The sequence below is a fragment of the Mytilus californianus genome, unplaced genomic scaffold (genome assembly GCF_021869535.1).
Source record: "Mytilus californianus isolate M0D057914Y unplaced genomic scaffold, xbMytCali1.0.p SCAF_70, whole genome shotgun sequence".
In the NCBI taxonomy this organism is placed as follows: domain Eukaryota; kingdom Metazoa; phylum Mollusca; class Bivalvia; order Mytilida; family Mytilidae; genus Mytilus; species Mytilus californianus.
Genome location: NW_026262724.1, coordinates 316,109 through 336,931, shown reverse-complemented (window position 1 = coordinate 336,931; position 20,823 = coordinate 316,109). Strand labels below are relative to the sequence as shown.

Below are 20,823 nucleotides of genomic sequence, written 5' to 3'. Positions count from 1 at the left end.
CATTCTGTGTCTGTTGGTTTCAGACAGGATGTACAAGGCACTCGGGATAGGGCATCTGCATTAGTATGTTTCAGGTCAGGGCAAGGGCCGGTTTTTTCACAGTAAGATTGTTCAGGCCTTGATAAAGCTTTACTCATGCAAGCTATCACATGCTCATTTGCTTCATGTTCTTGTGAAAGTACAGCACCAAAAGCTTGTTGACTGGCATCAGTATCTAGAATAAAAGTTCGGCCCGGTACAGGATAAGCCAGAATGGGTGACGTTGTAAGTGCCACTTTCAGGGTCTGAAACGAGTCATTACACTCGTCCGTCCAGGTCAATTTTACCCCTTTCTCACATAATTTGTTAAATGGGTGGGCTATTTTGGCAAATCCTTCCACAAATCGTCTGTAATATGATGCTAGGCCTAGAAAACAAGAACTTGCTTGACGGTTTTGGGAACTGGCTAGTTTTTAACAGATTCTACCTTTCCTGGATCAGTGCTTAAACCTTCTTCCGATACAATGTGACCTAGGAATTTTGCTTTCTTTTGGAAAAAAACTACATTTTGAGGGCTTGAGTTTTAGATTGGCCTCTAAAATGCGTTCAAAAACATGTTCAAGTCGCTTGACACATTCTTCAAATGTTGATCCAGGTACTATGATGTCGTCCATATAAACTAAACATTCTCTCCATTGGAGACCCCTGAGGACATCTTCCATTAAACGCTGAAAGGTACTTGGGCTGTTACACAACCCAAATGGCATTACAGTGAATTGGTACAGGCCCTGACTGGTGGAAAAAGCTGTTTTCTCTCTGTCGGATTCCAAAAGCTCCACTTGCCAAAATCCTGATTTTAAGTCCATTAAATTATAAAGTTTAGAGTTGGATAAAGCCTCCAAACAGTCATCTACTCGTCCTACCGGGTAAGAATCGACTCTGGATAAGTGATTTGGGGATCAGAAGTCCACACATACTCTTGTAGTTAGATCCGGCTTTGTTATTAAGACTAGAGGTGCACTCCAGGGGCTGTTTGGGGGCTCAATAATGCCACGTTCTAACATTTTTGAAACTTCTGTACTTTCTATTTCTCACTTACCAATTGGTAGTCTCCTGGGTGGTACTCTCCAGTATCAATGCTGTGTTTAATTTTATCAGTTCTTCCAATGTCTTCTGGGGACCTTGAGAATACATCTTGGAATTTATTCAGGAGTTCTGCAAGAGCTGTCTTTTCTATGGGTCAAAAAGTCTTGGAGGTGCTCTGGTACCCCATTTTCATCATTTTCTAATTGCCTGCTTGGAATTATGTTATCGCCTGCACATCTGTCTTGTCTAAACTCAGGTAAGGCTACTACAGATTCACAATAACCAAGCATGGTGTTAGGATAAAGCTTAACATCTGAATCACTGTAATTAACCACTTGGACGAACGGGTATTCATCGTTAGAATTTATTATACCACTAACTACAGAGATATTTTTCTCATCGTATAAAATATTACAGGGTTCTATTATAGCTATGCTGGTCACATGCTCCTTGTTAGGTACATAAACAGGTAAGGTTATACTACAACAGCAGTATCTCTGACTAACACACAACAGGTCATTCTAAATTCTCCCCTTACCCAACATCCAATATCTTAATTTTCTGTTTGGAGTATATGAGATCTGTAGTCAATCTTTTTCACATGTTTAAGGAGGAAGTCTTGTCCTAAAATGGCATCAGGGGTGATATCACATACAATAAATTGGTGACGAAAGATGGCATCTCTTAAAGAAAACTCCAGATTTACCATTCCATATGTAGTTAAATTGGTCCCAGTTACGTTTTGAAGACTGTAGGCATCCTGTGGACTTTCAAAATTTTCGAAATTAAAACTATTGGTTTTGATACCATTTGATAGGTATTCCTGATTTACATCTTGACTGGACTGGGAAATATCTTTATGAACTTGGTTTGATATAAGAGATACTGTAGAACCAGTATCTTTTAGAAAATCTAGCTTATATCCAGAAATTGTACCATTTGTATACAATCCATTGTCCCATTGGTCTAAATGTTTTCCTACTTGTATTACTCTGTCATTAAATTCAGCATTACTCTCTCTATCCATGTCAGACCCTTCTAACTCCGTCTGGCCCCGGTCTGGTGAGATGACGGGTAACCGTTTCCCTTGTTCTGTTGGTTATTTCCACGTCTTTGTCCTTAATAACTAGGACTGTTTTTGCCCAGTTTGAGTTTGGTGGGGAGGTTTGATTTGGTCCAGCTTGTCTCGTGTACAAGGGGCAATTCCTATAAAAGTGGTCAGGAGAGTAGCAGATAAAACAAGTTCTTGTGCCTCTTTAGGGGGTCTGGCTATTGTTTGAACCATGTTCTAGTCTATCTATTCTGTTAATACGTTGATGTAGGGTTGATTCATTTTCTTTGTTTTAGACTGGTATGTCAGTATCTTGGGTGTTTATGTAAGTCTTAGTGTCTGAAACTTGTCTTATATTTCCCCTTTTTCTATCATTAGGATTCCCCAATAGAGCCTCATATCTCTACTGCTTCAGTAACTGAACGACAATCTTTATCTATACAACGACATTTCATCTCAAGGGAAATATTTTTAAACAATTGGTTAAGGGCAAGGACTTCTTGGGCCCTTGTATCTAGGTTACTGTATGCTTTTTGGGCCATCTAGCGTAAGTCATCTCCAAAATGTGCAATGGGCTCTTGAGATTGTTTAATTCTAGTTTCAAATCTTGAAAGCCATCTATTCTGATGTCTGGCATTTCCAAATCTCTGCTCAAGGGTTCTGACTAATAAACAGTAGAATTTTTTCTCAGTACTGGTAAGGCTTATATAGAATGTCCTAGCTGGTCCCCGTAGGCTAGCAGCAAGCAAAATAACTTTTTTCAGATTCTTTCCATCTTCCAAGGTCTGCACAGTTTTCAAAGTGTGAAATATATTCTTCCCAATTGTCCTTTCCATTGTAGGGCTCTGGTTTAATGGTAGTTCCGCTTATACTTTCTCTTGGAAATCCTACCGGTATCTGGTTGTCAAAATCTGGATTATTGCCACGGATATTTGGGTTTCTGTCTGGGAAATCTCTCTGGTTTGGTACAAGTGGGTATTCTTTACGGTAAAAATTATCGCCAACGCCTCGGTATTCGTCTCTTATCGGTACGTCACCTTGACCTGCTTCGTCGTTGTCCCTGGCGGTACCGCTGCCACTCGACCCTAGATTCCGACATTTCTGCTGCTGCTTTATCAAAAAGATAACAAACATTATTTTGTGTTTGTTTTATAAAACTGATTACATACAGGGTTAAAATACGGTCGTTGAAACGTCCATCTTAATTTTAATTTATAAATACAACGGCAACGGAACAACGCAAATTACGATAAAAATTAACTGGAAACGTTATTTACAAATTTATTATTTACATATTCCACCACACGCCGAAGCTAAAATAATCCCGAATGGGCTATGGGTACTATCACGGGATGTCTGGAAAAATTGACATCCCACTTCTGACACCAGTGTAACAAACCGCTGCCACATGCCGAGTAATTGTGGAAGGGTCTGTTGACAATTTTAGGGCCCATTATGCTCTCGTCAGGAATATACTGCATCTTGGATTTTCTACCTCCGAAGACGAATGGATGCCAGGCAATGATCTCATTATACTCCATAGTTGAGTCGTAAAATAAAGTTCTAACGTATATTATAATTATTTACATACATATATATATATACACAAATGCAGACGCCTTAGTTACTAATCATTTTCGGGACATTTAGGTCACTCAGTGTGGTGGGGGATAACTGCCGCTACATTTACTTTTCCTTAAAAATACTTAAATTAAAGTATATTAACCTGCTTGGCTTTTCTGTTTGGAATTGGTCTGGTAATGATAAACTTTCAAGAAGATGGTTAAGCTTACAAGTTAGACTTGAGCTAACAAGTTATTAGCCATTTCACTGAGCAGAGCCCTATTTATACTATTTGGAGATTCCTTAAAGCCAATCAAAAATAAGGGATCTAGCCAGGGATTCATGAGGGCCAATGAGAACCCTGTCAGGACTGACAGAAAAATGTCGGACAAAATAGGAGACTGACAGGAAAACCTGCACATTGAGAAATTATATACAAAATGACATTAAAATGCCTGTCCATTAATTATCAAAGGGATGGGACTTAGTCTTAACTTTTCCCTTATTAAACTTTATAGTTAGAAGCTTAAAACTTTGTAACTATAAATATTTCCAAGTTCTAGCAGTGCGTAGTACTAGCAGACGCGGGGAGTACTTATATTAAATTCCAGCAGTAAACAGGTTAACAATATAATTCCTATAAACTATTCTTTTACATGTATAAACATTAAAGCTTTAATAAAATTATTAATACAATGCCTTATTTTTTACTCTTAAAGACTACTTTTGATATTTTAGGTATAACGTTACGACAAAAATATTTCCAACTGCGGTCACATGATTTGTAAAATGGCTCTTCACAGAGAAACGAGAATAAAATTGAGAATGGAAATGGGGAATATGTCAAAGAGACAACAACCCGACCAAAGAGCACACAACAGCCAAAGGCCACCAATGGGTCTTCAACGCAGCGAGAAAATTCCGCACCCGGAGGTGGTCCTCAGCTGGCCCCTAAAAAAAATTGTGTACTAGTTCAGTGAAAATGGACGTCAACCTAAACTCCAAAACATATAAATGAACTAAAATTTATAAACAAACAAGACTAACAAAAGCCAGAGGCTCCTGACTTGGGACAGGCGCAAAAATGCGGCGGGGTTAAACATGTTTTGTGAGATCTCAACCCTCCCCCTATACCTCTAGCCAATGTAGAATAAAGAAACACATAGCAATACGCACAGTAAAACTCAGTTTAAAAGAAGTCCGAGTCCGATGTCAGAATAGGTAACAAAAGAAACTAAGCAAAATGACAATGATACATAAATGAACAAAGGACTACTAGCAGTTTCTGACATGCCAGCTCCAGACCTCAATTAAACTGATTGAAAGATTATAACTTCATCATATGAAAATCAAGTACAATCCCTCCCGTTAGGGGTTTAGTATCATACCATCATAAAATATATGAGAAGAACATAACCCGTATCATGCCAACAACTGGTTTTAGAATAAATGTGTTTATTTCCGATGCAAAGACCCTATGAGTGAATCATTATTAATACCAAAAAATGCAATCCTTAATGACTTGACAACAGTATCGTAACTATATCCTTTCCGAATAAGTCTGTTTTAAGGTTTGGTTAGCTTTTGAGGTGAATGCCGACATTTTTGTGCTTTGTAAAGAATATTACCATAAAATATTGGATGTGAAATACCTGAACGTATAAGATGTCTGAATGTTGATTTATATTTACGAATGATGTCCTTGTACCGATGATAAAATTTAGTAATTGTTTTGACCAGTTTGTGATATCGAAAACACTGGATTAATAATTTTTCAGTTAAATAGAGATTTCTTTCGTTGAAATCATATACTTTGTTACATACTCGAGCGAATCGAACAAGTTGAGATATATAAACACCATAAGATGGCGACAAGGGAACGTCACCATCTAAAAATGGATAATTAACAATAGGAAATGAAAAATCAACTCTTTTATCATAAATTTTGGTATTAAGCTTCCCGTTAAAGATAAATATATGAAGATCTAGGAAAGGGCAGTGTTCATTGTTAGTATTAGCTTTATTTAAAGCTAGTTCGGCAGGATAAATCTCTTTAGTATACATACTGATGTCGTCATTATTGAGAGCCAATATATCATCTAAATATCTAAAAATGTTATTAAATTTTTGAATCAGATGTTGTTTCGATGGGTCTTTGCTGATTTCAGTCATAAATTGTAACTTATAACAACACAGAAACAGATCCGCAATAAGTGGTGCACAGTAAGTCCCCATCGGAATTCCGATAACCTGACGATATACGGAATCTCCATAGCAAACAAAAATGTTATCTAGTAAAATTTAAGGGCAATTATAGTATCAAAGCGGGTCCAATTGACATAGTTCTTTTGTTTGTTGTTACTAAAAAATGACCTAAAAGAGTTTAAAAAAAAAATATGTAGGACTCTAAAGTGCGATCGCCACGCTAAAATGCGATGGTCTACGCTAAAGTGCGATGGTGTCAGACGCTAAAGTGCGATGGTTGTTTGGTTTTTTTTAAGTGCGATCAGATGACATGCTAAATGGCGATGGTACATGACACGCTAAAGTTCGTTGGTTTAACACGATTTTAAAAGTGCGATGGTGTACAGTTCAGGCAATGGTTTTTGTTTTTTGCTGTGTTCATATTAGTTTATCGTCAATTGTAATGTTTATAAATCATGCTGTTGTCTCTCTCTTTTGAATTGTTTTAAATTAGTCATTTTGTGATCCTATATAGCTACTATGCGACGTAAGCTAAGGCTCCACGTTGAAGTTCATAATGTTGCTAAGTGCATATAGACTTTGGTGGATAGTTGTTTCGTTGAAAATTACACCACATCTTCTTATTTGTTTTTTTTTTTGTTTATTGTTTTCCATCTCTTTCACAGACATGACGAACCATATTGTAAAAAAATGTTTTATAAAATAATTCAATTAGAAAGTTAAAAAGTAGCTTTTATTTACCGCCAGTAAATGACATGGGATTACAAATATAGAAGGAGTTTCTAAATTAAATTTGGACGAATTAAATACTTTGACACTTGGTGTATTTTACCGTTTTCACTCTCTATTACGGTATACACCTTCTCCTTACTATCGTCAGTTTCTATGTTTATGAGAAGTATTCTTTTCCAGTATCCTGTCAGAAACACGTTTATCCCCGCCGACACAGCGGGATCAAAGGTTTGCATTTATGTTACTGTCGATGATCTTTTGGGAAATAATTCCTCCGCGTACAAACTCTTCTAGCACCGACCAAAATTGGAATCATTTGTTTCTCTTTTTGTTTCTAGTAAAAAAACCTTCATCTGCACAAACATTCTCGTTTACCGGCATGTCCATTTTTGTTCGTACAAACGGCGTGTAGCGTCATAATGCTATTTATGGTTGCAAACGTCCATTCTTTTGCGAACAAACGCATTTTTTGCGGAAAAACGCACTTTAGCGTATCGCAGCATCGTACTTTAGTGTGTTCTATTAAATATCAAATACCATCACACTTTAGCGTAGGCCATCGCACTTTAGCGTGTCAATCGCGTTTTAGCGTCCCCATCGCACTTAAGAGTCCGACATATATTCGCATTCCGACTTTTTAAATTCCCATTTGATCAGGTGTGTGTGAATTTTTTCTTAATAAGATTATGAGGCAACGTGGTATATAGGGTAGAAAATTGAAAGCTTTGAACAGATTCGAAATCACCAATAAAAGCATGCAATTTATCAAGTACTTCCAACGAATTTTTGACACTCCAAAGGTAATTAATTCTACTATTTTGAAAGGCCTTATTTGAACAATTTATTTCCAGGTTTTTGATTGTACCAAGTGTACTAGTAAGTAGAATAGATAGTTTAGTAGTGGAACAATGGCTTGAAGACGAAATAAATCTATATTTGTAAGGAGTTTTGTGCAGCTTCGGAAGCCAGTACATTGTTGGAACTTTCATTGTATTTGGTTCTGCTTGTAAAGAGGTAGCTAAAAGTTTATGTTTGTTACAGATGTCATTTTCCGAAAATGGAGTTAGTTGGAATGTTGGTGAATTCGTGATTTCCATTTGTAGAACATCAATGTAAAATTTACGTCAAACAATAATGATATTGTTAGCAGCCTTATCAGCCGGGACAAACATATATTCCTTGGCAAGTTCTTTTAGCTTATGTTTGATACGGGAAATTTGGCTATTATGGTTGTTGTTAGGAGTAAAATGATCTTTAAAATGTTGAATACGTATATCAACTATGTTCATTACCGAATTAAAAAAAGAATCTAATGATTTCTTGTCAGCTTTTTCTCGTTTTATCCATTTGGAGCAGTAAGTACGGAGTGAGTCGTTGATGATGTTACGACACTAATTCCAATTAATAATTGACGGGGGACGATATTTAGGTCCTTTACTGAGGAATGATTTCAACTCTCGGTCACGAATGATGTTAAGGTTTCCAGTTTTAACATGGGAACTGGGGCCATAATTGTATTCGGATTTACTGGAATTTCATGAGGTAGTTGTATTGTCACTGATATTAACGTCTTTACACACTTCGCTGTAATTAAACACATATTTCCAGGTAGATTTTTTGAAAACATAACAAATAAGAAGGGAGTTCAGTATTATCAAAATAGTCAGGAATTTGTTCTTTAACAGAATGATCATTAAAAATACCGGCAATATTTACAAAATCAAAACCTTTATTGACATATTTAATTTTAATAAAATGTTTTTTTGTGATCTTCATGGCGATCAATTTTGGGAAACAATTTAGAATAACAATATGCAATTATAATTTGGACGATTTCATAATTAGGACTGCAATATGGAATTGTGTTTCATTCCTCCAAAATTTGATGTAATTTATTAACAGGCAAAGAACAGAGCTTTGTTAATAGATAATGTCTACCGTTGTTTTTTGAAACAGAAATTAAGTCCGAAATATTTGTATTGTTATTACGAAATTTTCTTTGATTGCGATTTATTCTACGTCCATGAGAACGGTTTTTACGTACTGTTTTAGAAACTATGTCCAAAATATTAACAGTATCTGTTCAAGATATATTACCAATTCCCATGATATTGTCGTTAAGACTGAGGGATAGACTGAAGATTGAGACGTGTAGATACCCTTTGAACGAGTTAAGTATTAAGTATTTTTCCATTTCGAAGTTTCATGATTTGTTTTTTTGTTATCTGTTTTACCAATTGAAAGGAGCAAAGAATGGCGTCCAGAATATGAACCAGCACACAGGAATATAAAAAAGTAAAAATGATAAAACATGGTTTTGACCGATAGTAAAATCTTAAATATTTCCTTACTTAGACACTTTCAAGACTTATAATGGGTTGAAATATTATTTCAGGTATATGAATATTTATGCCAGACACCTTACGATCTTTAAATAATATGTTATCAAGTAAAACGAGTTTGGTAAACAAGTGGAAGGGGGCACTTGCCAAACAAAATGGAAAAAGTTAAAAGATACAAATGTTACAATATGTGCAGTTCAAATTAATGTTCACAAAGTGAATAATATTTTCTGTTGCAGGTTATCACTAAATAAAGTTTATATCCATATTTAAACCATTGTCGTGAAGTCAGCCTATTCATTTACCGTGGATTCTTTTTCTAGAATCAACGCTTTCTAAATCTGTCGCTGAAATGGATTCTACAAATAATATCCAATTGTTTCTTTTGTGTGTCTAATTTCATTAAGGTTGAGTTAGCTAATTTACTGATTTCTGTTCACTAATGGAATTAATTTAAAAACTTACCTTTAATTTTTGTAATTTTTATATGCCTTCACTCGGAATCGAACCCGTCCTTGAAATCTGTTATGTGTGACTGACATCAACATATCGACGAAACCTCTCGGCTACCAATTGGTTACAATTTAAATGTCTATTATACATATATAAATGAACATATGATATACATCGGTACAACGAACACACAGGGTTTGTACCTTTATATATACATAATATGCAATCGTATAGTATACGTTGATAGCCGCGATGTTAGCATGGTTAAGAGTCAAGTTAGAGGTAGGGATTTGTCGGTTTAGGTTCGAATCCCTGTATTCTCCTTGTTGTCCCTATTCTTTAGTTTTTCTGGATTTTGTTCTGATTTTGTATGTAATTGTGGATATTTTTGTAATAATAGCGAGTTTTACCGTTTATTTTTGGATCATTACTGGCTATTTCACATATTTGAAACAAAAATGATTACATTCAATTTGTCCATTTTTGTTTTATAAATATAGTAAGATTTCATCTGTTTGACTACATCATTTTACAAATGTTTATCAAATTCCCATGCGAGTAAATCGTGATGTGCCTAGATTTAGGCTTCTTGCTAGAAATTTCGGTAACATACTTATTATATATGCTCTTTGGTCAGGTTGTTGTCTCTTAGACACATTCCCCATTTCCATTCTCAATTTTATTAGAAATAAGTTCGAATATGTCTTATTTTGTAAACACAGATAATATTCAGATGCCTGATAATTTAAAGGCAGACTTGTTGTGTTATATTTGTATTTTTCTAACCAATTATTTGTGATCTTATATTTAGTAATGCATCGTTGAACATGATACCATGGTTATTTAAACTCACTCACAATACCTTCTAATTAAGAAAATGCTTTAATTTTGAAAAGACATTAAGACAATAGTTTAAGTTATAGATACAATGGATAAGCGTTGATTCATGAAAAACAAACCATTCGCCCTCCGGGCTCATGGTTTCTTTTTCAAGAATCAACGCTTATTCATTATTTGTATCTATATTACGTAGTTGATTTCTTTCTTCAGTTGAATTGGTAAACTCAAGGTTGTTAAAATGATAAATGTCAGTTGTTCCAGTTATTACAATATTGAAAACCGTTAGGTAAAACATAGGACTGTAAAGAAATGTAATAATACATACTCATTTGTTATGCACGAATAAATAATTTCATAAGGAAACAAAAATTCAAAGAACATTTCCTTTGGAAACTGTACATTTTCAGTTGTTATTCATGAATAGTTTCCCCGGGCAACACACCAAACAACATATGGTTCATGGGAATTTTCGTTTGCGTGTGTGTTTTACTGGGGAAGCTATTCAGGGTTAAGAGATTAATATGTATTGTTTCCAAAGGAAATGTTTTGATGTCTCCTTTCAAAGTAAATTACACATGAATGACAGTTGAAAATGTACTATTACCCCAAAAAAAGCTTTTTGGTTGCTTTTTTAAGGGAATTTATTCATTGATAAAAACTGAAAAATGTATAGTGTTTCAAGGATTTTTTTTTCTTTTTTTTTCTTTTCTGGGGGAACTATAGTCTTTGATTATATATGAATATGTTCATTTTTGCAATGGTGTTGTAGATTTATCTTTTACTTGCAAATTTCGAGTGTTCCTATACTGTATGTACTGACTCAACGTAACAGACTAATGATCCATTATTGAAATTTTTTTAGAAAGCCTCGAAATAATTTGTGCCTTAAAAAGATTTTCACAAGAAGAACAACACAATTGGTATCCATACGAATGATGACTGGTTGTTGTGCGTTAACAAAAAATACCAAATATATCGTCTATAAAATGATCAAACATATTGTTGATGTTAATTGGTGTTTTGTGTGTTTTCATAAAGTTGTGTGTTTCCTGGGAAACTAGTCAGGGATAATAGATTAATATGTTTAATTTTTCTAGGAGAATGTATTCATTGATCAAAACTAAAAATACTAGTATACAGTTTTGCAAGGACATATTACTTTGGTTGTTAGTTTTCCAGGGAAACTACTCAGGGATAATATATAAAATAGTATAGGTTGCCAAGGAAAGTTAAAGTGTTTTTGGTGGTTTGTTTTCTTGAGAAATTAGTAAAAGGTACATGTTATTAATGTAAAGATGAAAGAAACGTTTTCTAAATGGAAATTAAACATGAATAATAGTTGTTAATGTCCTGTTACCCAAAGATATGTATATTAATTTTTTTTTAGGGTATTTATTCATTGATAAAAATTGAACATGTATAGTGTTTCAAGGAAATGGTTTTTTTTTGGTTGTTAGTTTCCCGGGGAAAACTAGCCAGGGATAATAGATGAAAATGCATACGTTCCCAAAGAAATGGGTTTATGGTGTTCTGTTTCCGGACTACTAAAACATTTCCTATGGAAACAATACATATAAATCTATTATCCCTGACAAATTTTCCAAGAAAACAAACCACCAAACAAACATTTTCCTTATAAACAATACATGTTCATCTTTTATTCCTGGCTAGTTTCCCGGAAAACTAATTGATAATTGGATAGATGGAAACTTAAAAAACTAGAGGCTCTAAAGAGCCTGTGTCGCTCACCTTGGTCTATGTGCATATCTACAATGGACACTGTCCAACATTGTAGACGAGAATAAAATCCACGACAAAAAAATGTTTTGTTGATCTTGTATTGCTGATCATTTAGTCTGTTTAGTTTCTCTATATATTTTTTAGTTTTTGCTCAAAACACAAAATAGGGTAAAAAAATCCTCATTTAAGGACAATCACTCTTATAAAGAGTGACAGTATACTAACTATATCAGACAAAATTTTACTTCCATCATATTTTATATCATATGAAGCAAAACGCAAAACGCAAAAAAAAAAAAAAAAAACGTAAGGGTTCCGCGGAACCCAGTGTCTCGCCTACTTTTGCTGTTAATCGCAGGCTCAACAAAATAAGGGAAAAAATTAATAAAAATATTCCTCTCTATACTATCTTTTGATTGTAAGTAGCTTCTGTCCAAGTTTGGTAAAAACCCAGGATAGTTTATGAATCTAATAAATGTTTAAAAAACTTAAAATGCAGACTGTATGTAATGTTAACTGGAAGAAAAACTAAGTCCATTTATAAGTAAAATACGGAAAAAATGGAACAAAATTTTAACAAAATGTCCTGCTAGATACTAGCTTTTAATCATAAACAAGCTTCTGTCCAAGTTTGGTACAAATCCAGGATAGTTAAAGAAAGTTGTTAAAATTTAAAAAACTTTAACCACAGAGTGAATGTAATGTTAACTGGCAGAAAAACTAAGTCCATTTATAAGTAAAATACGGAAAAGATGGAAATTTTTTTTTTACAAAATTTACTTCTGGATACTATCTTATGATCATAAACAAGCTTCTTTCCAAGTTTGGTAGAAATCCAGGATAGTTTAAGAAAGTTATTAAAATTTCAAAAACTTTAACCAGAGTGAATGTAATGTTTCCTGGCAGAAAAACTAAGTCCATATATAAGTAAAATATGGAAAAATTGGAATGTTTTTTTTACAAATTTTACTTTTGAATATTATCTTATGATCATAAACAAGCTTCTATCCAAGTTTGGTAGAAATCCAGGATAGTTTAAGAAAGTTGTTAAAATTTAAAAAACTTTAACCACAGAGTGAATGTAATGTTAACTGGCAGAAAAACTAAGTCCATTTATAAGTAAAATACGGAAAAGATGGAAATTTTCTTTTACAAAATTTACTTCTGGATACTATCTTATGATCATAAACAAGCTTCTTTCCAAGTTTGATAGAATCCAGGATAGTTTAGGAAAGTTATTAAAATATCAAAAACTTTAACCACAGAATGAATGTAATGTTAACTGGTAGAAAAACTAAGTCCATATATAAGTAAAATATGGAAAATATGGATTTTTTTTTTTACAAAATTTACTTTTGAATATTATCTTATGATCATAAACAAGCTTCTATCCAAGTTTGGGAGAAATCCAGGATAGTTTAAGAAAGTTATTAAAATTTCAAAAACTTAAACCACAGAGTGAATATTTGTGGACGCCGCCGCCGCCGACGACGACGACGACAATGACGCCGACGCCGACGGAATGTAGGATCGCTATGTCTCGCTTTTTCGACAAAAGTCGAAAGCTCGACAAAAATGGTGAAAATCGTCATTAAAGGGCAATAATTACAATAAGGAGTAGTCGGAAGATTTCTTCCATTTGTATTAAATGTAGATCATGTCTTTCTGATCATGTTTGCTTATTTACGTTTCTATCTATCTATTATAGTATTTAAGATACATGGCAAAAGAGCAAAAACAAGGTAAAAATCGTCCTAAAGGGCAATAACTTTTATAAGGAGACAACAGACGATTTCGACCATGTCAATCGACTTTTTGAAAAAGTTGTTGTTATCTTATTTGTGGAACTTGTCTTGCTGATCATTTTTGCAATATAAAGTTTCTCTCTATCTATTATATTTTTCAAGATAATAGGCAAAAATTACAAAAAGAAAGAAAAAATTTTCAAATAAGGGAAATAACTCCTATTAGAAGTCGTCTCACAGTTTTGTCGTGTAAAGATAATTTGTAGAACTCAACATTCTGAACATTTTTGCTCATGTCCGATTTTCTCTATTTACAATGATTTCAAAATAATAGACAAAACTTGCATTTTGCCGCTCAGTTCTATTTTTGGCCATGTCGGCCATCTTGGTTTGCAAGCGAGGTCGTCGGACGCATTTTTTAAACTAGATACCCCAATGATGATTGTGGCCAAGTTTGATTTAATTTGGCCCAGGAGTTTCAAGGGAGAAGATTTTTGTAAAAGTTAACGACGACGACGGACGACGACGACGGACGCCAAGTGACGAGAAAAGCTCACTTGGCCTTTTAGGCCTTTTAGGCCAAGTGAGCTAAAAACTTGATTATGAAAACAAATTGTCAGCAATACAAGATCTACAAACAGGTCAAATTTTGCCGAAATAGTAATTTAAAAGTAGACTTTGCTAAAGGTGTGTTTGCCCTAAAACAACGATTTTTTAATCTCCTTTTTTTTTGGCAAACAATAAAGAAGAAAGAGGGGAACAGTAAACAGAAAAAATTGTTTAGCAAAACAAAATCAACAAAAAAGAGATTGTTGCCATGTACTAATATATTCTTTTCTACAATGTTCTACAGGGTGTTCATCGTTAAAGATGCACATAGACCTTGGTGAGCGACTCAGGCTCCTCAAGAGCCTCCAATTTGTAGATATGTATTTATAAAGGTTACTCGGGAACACGTGTATTTGTTTACTTTTAACACGTGTGTTTAAATCAAAACATGTTTATGTTTAATTTGATTGGACCATCAGTAAGTTATTACCGGTTTAAGTTATATCAATCATGATAACTTCATGCTAGAATTTTAGCGCTAAAATTATAATAAGATATCTAGAATTGTCATTCGAGGTTCGCCTATCCGACAGAAAGGTTCGTTTTTTCTTAAATCGCCACTTGGTAAAATGTCCGAATCTTCTCCACGTCTGGAATTGAATGAAGACATACTACTCGAAGGAGATAATAGTTTACCGCCACCTAATATTCATAAAGCAGCTGATAAGTCGTCTGATTTGGTAGATACTGTAGAGCTTTTTAAGACAATTTTAGACAGCAAGTTAGGTGAGTTGAAATCTGAACTCATACAAGAACAAGATTGCCTTAAGAGAAAAATTAAGGAGGACGTCACTCTAAAATTTAAGGGGGAAGGAAACAGAATTCAGTACACCTTTAACGAGGAATTATTAGACACTGTTAATAAACTTTCAAAATTCATCCCTAACTCCAATACTCAAGCCTATAGATTAGTTCTTGACATAACTGATAAGATCAAAAGCCGTAATAAGAAAATACGCATAGCTGATGCTTCCCCTGCTGGTTGGGGAACCGTTAGGGAATACGAATCCAATGCCGTGGCTTCAGTTTCTGAAGATGAGAGAAAGATACGACAAGCTGAGACCAGAGCTATCCGTACCTCCAAGGAGAAGTCAAAATCTCGCCAGCAACCTTACCCAAAAAATCCGCCTCGTCAACAACCTGCGGAATCTTATGGTAACCCTGCTTACGCTCAGCATTATCAACGTAATCAGCAACAGCCCTTTCGTGGGAGCTTCGCAAGGCGTGAGCCTTGCTCAATCGACACGTGCCACTACTGCAAGCAACAAGGCCACTGGAGAAAAAACTGTCCTCTTCTCGCCAGTCTCAGGTCATCCAACAGCAACTCCACAACCTACCAGAAGTAGTAAAGTAGGGCCTGAACGTCACTCTCCAGTCATTGTGAATGATAAGTATTTAGACACTATTAATGACCAATTTTCTACATGTTTTGTTGATAACGATTATATAGAATCTTTTTTAGATCAAGTTCAATATTTTGAAAATTGTCAGTCATATGATAAATTTAAAGGGGTGAAAGGTAGATTAGCTTGTCATGTAAAGTATTGGGAAAATATAGGTGCTTGTCCTTTTGTGCTTGATACAATAAAAAATGGTTATGTTATTCCATTTATAGATACACCTTTTAAAATGTACCACAGAAATAATAGATCAGCACGGCAGAATACTGAATTTGTCACAAAGTCAATTGAAGATTTAGTTCAAATAGGTTGCGTAATTAAAGTGCCTTTTCAACCATATGTGGTAAATCCATTGAGTGTAGCTACTCAAAAGTCCGGTAAGAAACGACTTATTTTAGATATGAGTCAATTGAATAAACACATAAAGCGCGAAAAAATAAAATTTGAGGATTGGAAGTTAGCTATACAATATTTTGACAAAGATATGTATCTGTTTAAGTTTGATTTAAAATCTGGTTATTTTCACTTAGACATATGCTCACAGCAACAGACTTTCTTAGGTTTTCAGTGGGAAGGTCAATTTTATTGCTATACTGTTTTAGCTTTCGGAATTACTACCGGTCCGTACATTTTTACTAAATGTTTGAGGCCACTAGTAAAATTTTGGCGTGGAAACGGTATAAAAGTTGTTTTGTATTTAGATGATGGATTTGGCATGAGTCCAGATGAAAATACATGTAATGAGCAATCGTCCTTCGTAAAAAGGTCTTTGATTGATGCTGGTTTCCTTATTAACGAGGAGAAGTCTGTTTTTAAACCTGTTACCGAGTTAGAATGGTTGGGAATAGTTTGGAACTCGAAAGAATACAAATTATCTATTACTCAACGTCGAGTTGACGATTTGATTTTCTCATTGAATGTAATTTTGGCTAAATTTCCCTATGTTACAGCTAGATCTTTAGCTCAGGTTGTAGGTAGAATTATTTCTATGACTCCCGTAATCGGAAATGTGGCTAGAATTATGTCAAAGTTCTGTTACATGGAAATTGAAAGTAGAATTGGGTGGGATATTCCCATTACAGGGTACAAACCCGTCGAGGTTTTATCAGAGTTAAAGTTCTGGTTAGAAAATGTCACCATGATTAACTATCGTAATTTATGTCATTACAGTAAATCTTCTGTTGTCATATACTCAGATGCTAGTAATATTGCCGCTGGTGCATACACCGTTGAATTAGAAAATAAGATTTTCCATAAGATGTGGACATGTAGTGAAACGGTACAAAGCTCCACATGGAGAGAGCTGAAAGCTATAGAGTTGGCCCTTTTTTCTTTTAAGAATAGTTTCACAGGAAAAACTATAAAGTGGTTTACTGACAATCAAAATTGTGTCAAAATTGTTAATTCGGGAAGTATGAAAGAAAATCTTCATGTTATAGCAAAATCTATTTTTTCATTTTGCATTCAAAAAGGAATATCAATTGACATTCAATGGATTCCCAGAAAAGAAAATGAAAAGGCTGATTATATCAGCAAAATGGTTGATTTCGAGGACTGGGGAGTCACACATATATTTTTCAATTTTTTAAATGATATGTGGGGTCCTTATTCGATTGACAGGTTTGCAAGTGTCGAAAATAGAAAAGTTATGAGATTTAACTCCTTATTTTGGCAACCTGATTCTGAAGCAGTTGATGCATTTTCTCAAGTTTGGACCAATGAAAATAATTGGCTAGTTCCACCAATTAATCTTGTGATACGATCGATTAAACACATTATAGCTTGTAAAGCTCGAGGCACGTTAGTTGTGCCTAAGTGGATTTCTGCTGCATTCTGGCCTTTGATATTCGATAAACATCTGATTTATCAAGATTACGTAAAAGATGTTATTGTGTTTAAAAATACTGATGGTATTTATAAGCAAGGTTCGAATAAGAATACGATATTCGGAATTGAACCGTTTGGTTCGCCAGTTTTGGCTGTTTTGCTAGATGCATCTTAGACATGGCCCTAATATATATAGATATATTTTAGCAGGCATGGTCTGTTTGTGACATGGCCCTAATATATATATAGATATATTGTAGCAGTCATGGTCTGTTTGTGACATGGCCCTAGTATATGTATATTGTAGCAGGCATGGGTGTTTATGTTGACATGGCCCTAGTATCGGTAATGATATTGTAGCAGGCTTGGTTTTTTATTTGACATGGCCCTAGTATCTATAATGATATTTTAGCAGGCATGGTAATTTGTTTTACAGTTTATGGCCCTAGTATCTATAAAGATATTGTAGCTGGCGTTGAAATATTTGAATATATATTATATTTTACTGTGTATAGAAATCTGAAATATGCTAATAATTCGTCCTCTGTATATGTATATAAAATGTTATTGCAATTTTACGTTTTTCAGATATTTTTTCAGTAGGACATTGGTCAGACTTTAATTCACAAGTTGCCTCTAATAATGATCTCAGCAGTTTGTTCAAACAGTTACCAGAATTCCTTCTTTCGTCCAAGGCTGCGAGTACTCAGAAGAAATATAGATATGCCTTCAATTCATGGTGTAAGTGGACTAGTCAATATTCTTTTTCACCATTGCCAGCATCTCATTTACATATTTCTTTATATTTAATTCATTTGTCTGAAACTGCAAAATCGGTTTCAAAATTAAATGATGCTTTTTACGCCATAAAATGGGCACATAAATTAGCTGGCGTTGCTGATCCCAGTGAAAATAATCTAGTTGCATCTGTTCTTGAAGGGGCTCATAGAAAAATAGGTCATTCAGTTGTCAAAAAAGAACCTATCACACCGCATATTTTGAAAAATATTGTATGTAAATATGCTAATAATACTTGTAATTTAAAAGATGTAAGAATAGCATGTATGTGTTTATTAGCCTATGCTGGCTTTTTAAGATTCTCCGAGTTAGCTAACTTGAGAAGGTCTGATATACAGTTTTCCCCTACTTACCTTACACTTCATTTAGTCAAGAGTAAAACTGATGTATATAGGGAAGGGAAAGATGTTGTCATTTCAAAAACAGGGAATATTACATGCCCGGTAGATGTACTTCAGCGTTATCTAAAGTTAGCTAACATTCCTGAAGAATCGAATGATTTTATTTTTAGATCTATTTGTTATTGTAAATCTTTGAATATATACAAACTTAGAAAGAGTAGTCATATTTCTTACACCAGAGCCAGAGAGTTATTGTTATCTGCACTTGACAGTTTAGGTCTTGATAAAAAACAGTTTGGCTTACATAGTTTGAGGTCAGGAGGAGCTACTGCCGCGGCAGAAGCTGGAATAGATGACCGGTTGTTTAAGAAACACGGGAGATGGAAAAGTGATAAAGCCAAAGATGGTTATGTTAAAGAGAGTATACTCAACAGATTGTCAGTATCTAAGAATTTAGGATTGTAATTTATATTGTTTGTCCCCCCTTTTTCTTTATGTCCCTTTCTTTATCAATCGAAGCTTTCTGTGCTGTCGGGGCGAGCTGATAACCAAAAACTGTGTTGAGTTTTTACTTTGTAAATGCTTTATGTTCGTTTGAAGTATTGAATAAGAACATAAATGTATTTATAAAGGTTACTCGGGAACACGTGTATTTGTTTACTTTTAACACGTGTGTTTAAATCAAAACATGTTTATGTTTAATTTGATTGGACCATCAGTAAGTTATTACCGGTTTAAGTTATATCAATCATGATAACTTCATGCTAGAATTTTAGCGCTAAAATTATAATAAGATATCTAGAATTGTCATTCGAGGTTCGCCTATCCGACAGAAAGGTTCGTTTTCCCACCCACCCACCCCTTTTATTAAGACTTCATAGGAATGTGAATCAGTATGTTATGTAGAAAATAGTTGATAAAATACATGTATGTAAATCGAAATGATTTTTTCTTCAACTTATAGAACATTTTTCTATTGTAGATTGTGTTTATATGTGATGGCAGCGGTCGATGACAGCAAATTGGACATTTGTTTATTGTTTATAATAAAAAGAAGCTTTCTGTGCTGTCGGGGCGAGCTGATAACCAAAAACTGTGTTGAGTTTTTACTTTGTAAATGCTTTATGTTCGTTTGAAGTATTGAATAAGAACATAACTAATCTAGCTGATAAGTTTTACTATTTTTAGTATTTCTATTATAGATTTGTTTTAAATATTTTTTGTTAAATTGCTCAAACAAATAGACATTCGTTCATTGTTGAAGACCCTACATCAACTGTCAAGATGAAGAACAGGAATAAAAGCCCTGTTCACTTATAATTTTCTATGTTTTCTATGTATTGTGTGCGATTTTGTCCCATGTACATTTACTTCATATCCTTTCATTTTCTATTTAAGGGTTATTATTTTTACACTGAGTCATAAATAATTTCTTTTATTTCCTTTAATTAAGTATAATCTCTTATTGATATTTTCGCTCAATAATTTCTCTCTTTCCAATTAAACCCCAAAAAGCTGCGAATCTTTTGATTTTCCACAATCCCAATTGCATGTTCATTGAACCATGAAGTGCTATGTTTTGTATAAAGTATTATTTGGCATATAACTACTCATGTCTTAACATGCACGAAGAACCTGTGTATTAATACTAAGTTTCAAGTTGCTGGGATTACAACTTCATGGTGAACTATCTTGAACAAAAATCTTCAACCTGAAATGGGAAGGACGGAGAGACGAACAGACAAGAACTCATCATGCCCTTTTATTATCGTGACGAGGGAAAAACTCTTAAATTGGCAAAAATCGTCATTCAAAGGCCATAACCGCAATAAGGAGTCGAGTGGACAATGTCGGTCATGCTGATAAATTAATTTCATGATATTTTTACGGTTTACAGTATGAAGAATCTACCCACTACTGTTGACACGATAACAATATGTCGATATAGCACTTAATAAAATGCTCCGCTGGGGCGCAGCTTGATACGACCGCAGAGGTCGAACCCTGAACAGTTGGGGCAAGTATGGACACAACATTGAAGCTTGATACAGCACTGAATTTGGATTGTGATTAAATATTTGACACAGCATAGGTTTCTGACACAGAATGAAT

The 20,823-nt window shown here is 34.3% G+C and overlaps 2 protein-coding genes across 6 annotated transcripts in view; one reads left to right on the top strand and one right to left on the bottom strand.

Moving 5' to 3' along the window:
- Window positions 1-20,823, bottom strand: part of LOC127710315 (uncharacterized) — a 644,133-nt gene that overhangs the window by 422,445 nt on the left and 200,865 nt on the right. The gene's annotated exons all lie outside the window — the stretch shown is intronic.
- Window positions 14,666-19,865, top strand: LOC127710316 (integrase/recombinase xerD homolog). Of its 2 annotated transcripts, none has more exons than XR_007986109.1 (2): window positions 14,666-18,313; window positions 19,694-19,865. XR_007986109.1 is itself a non-coding variant. In XM_052216120.1 (2 exons), exons 1-2 carry the CDS (start codon window positions 15,312-15,314, stop codon window positions 19,174-19,176), a joined length of 1,446 nt encoding a protein of 481 aa, XP_052072080.1. In that variant the 5' UTR covers window positions 14,666-15,311; the 3' UTR covers window positions 19,177-19,666. The 2 variants fall into 2 exon arrangements, 1 of the variants encoding a protein (XP_052072080.1); XM_052216120.1 differs by lacking the exon at window positions 19,694-19,865 and having other exon boundaries at window positions 14,666-15,732; window positions 18,152-19,666.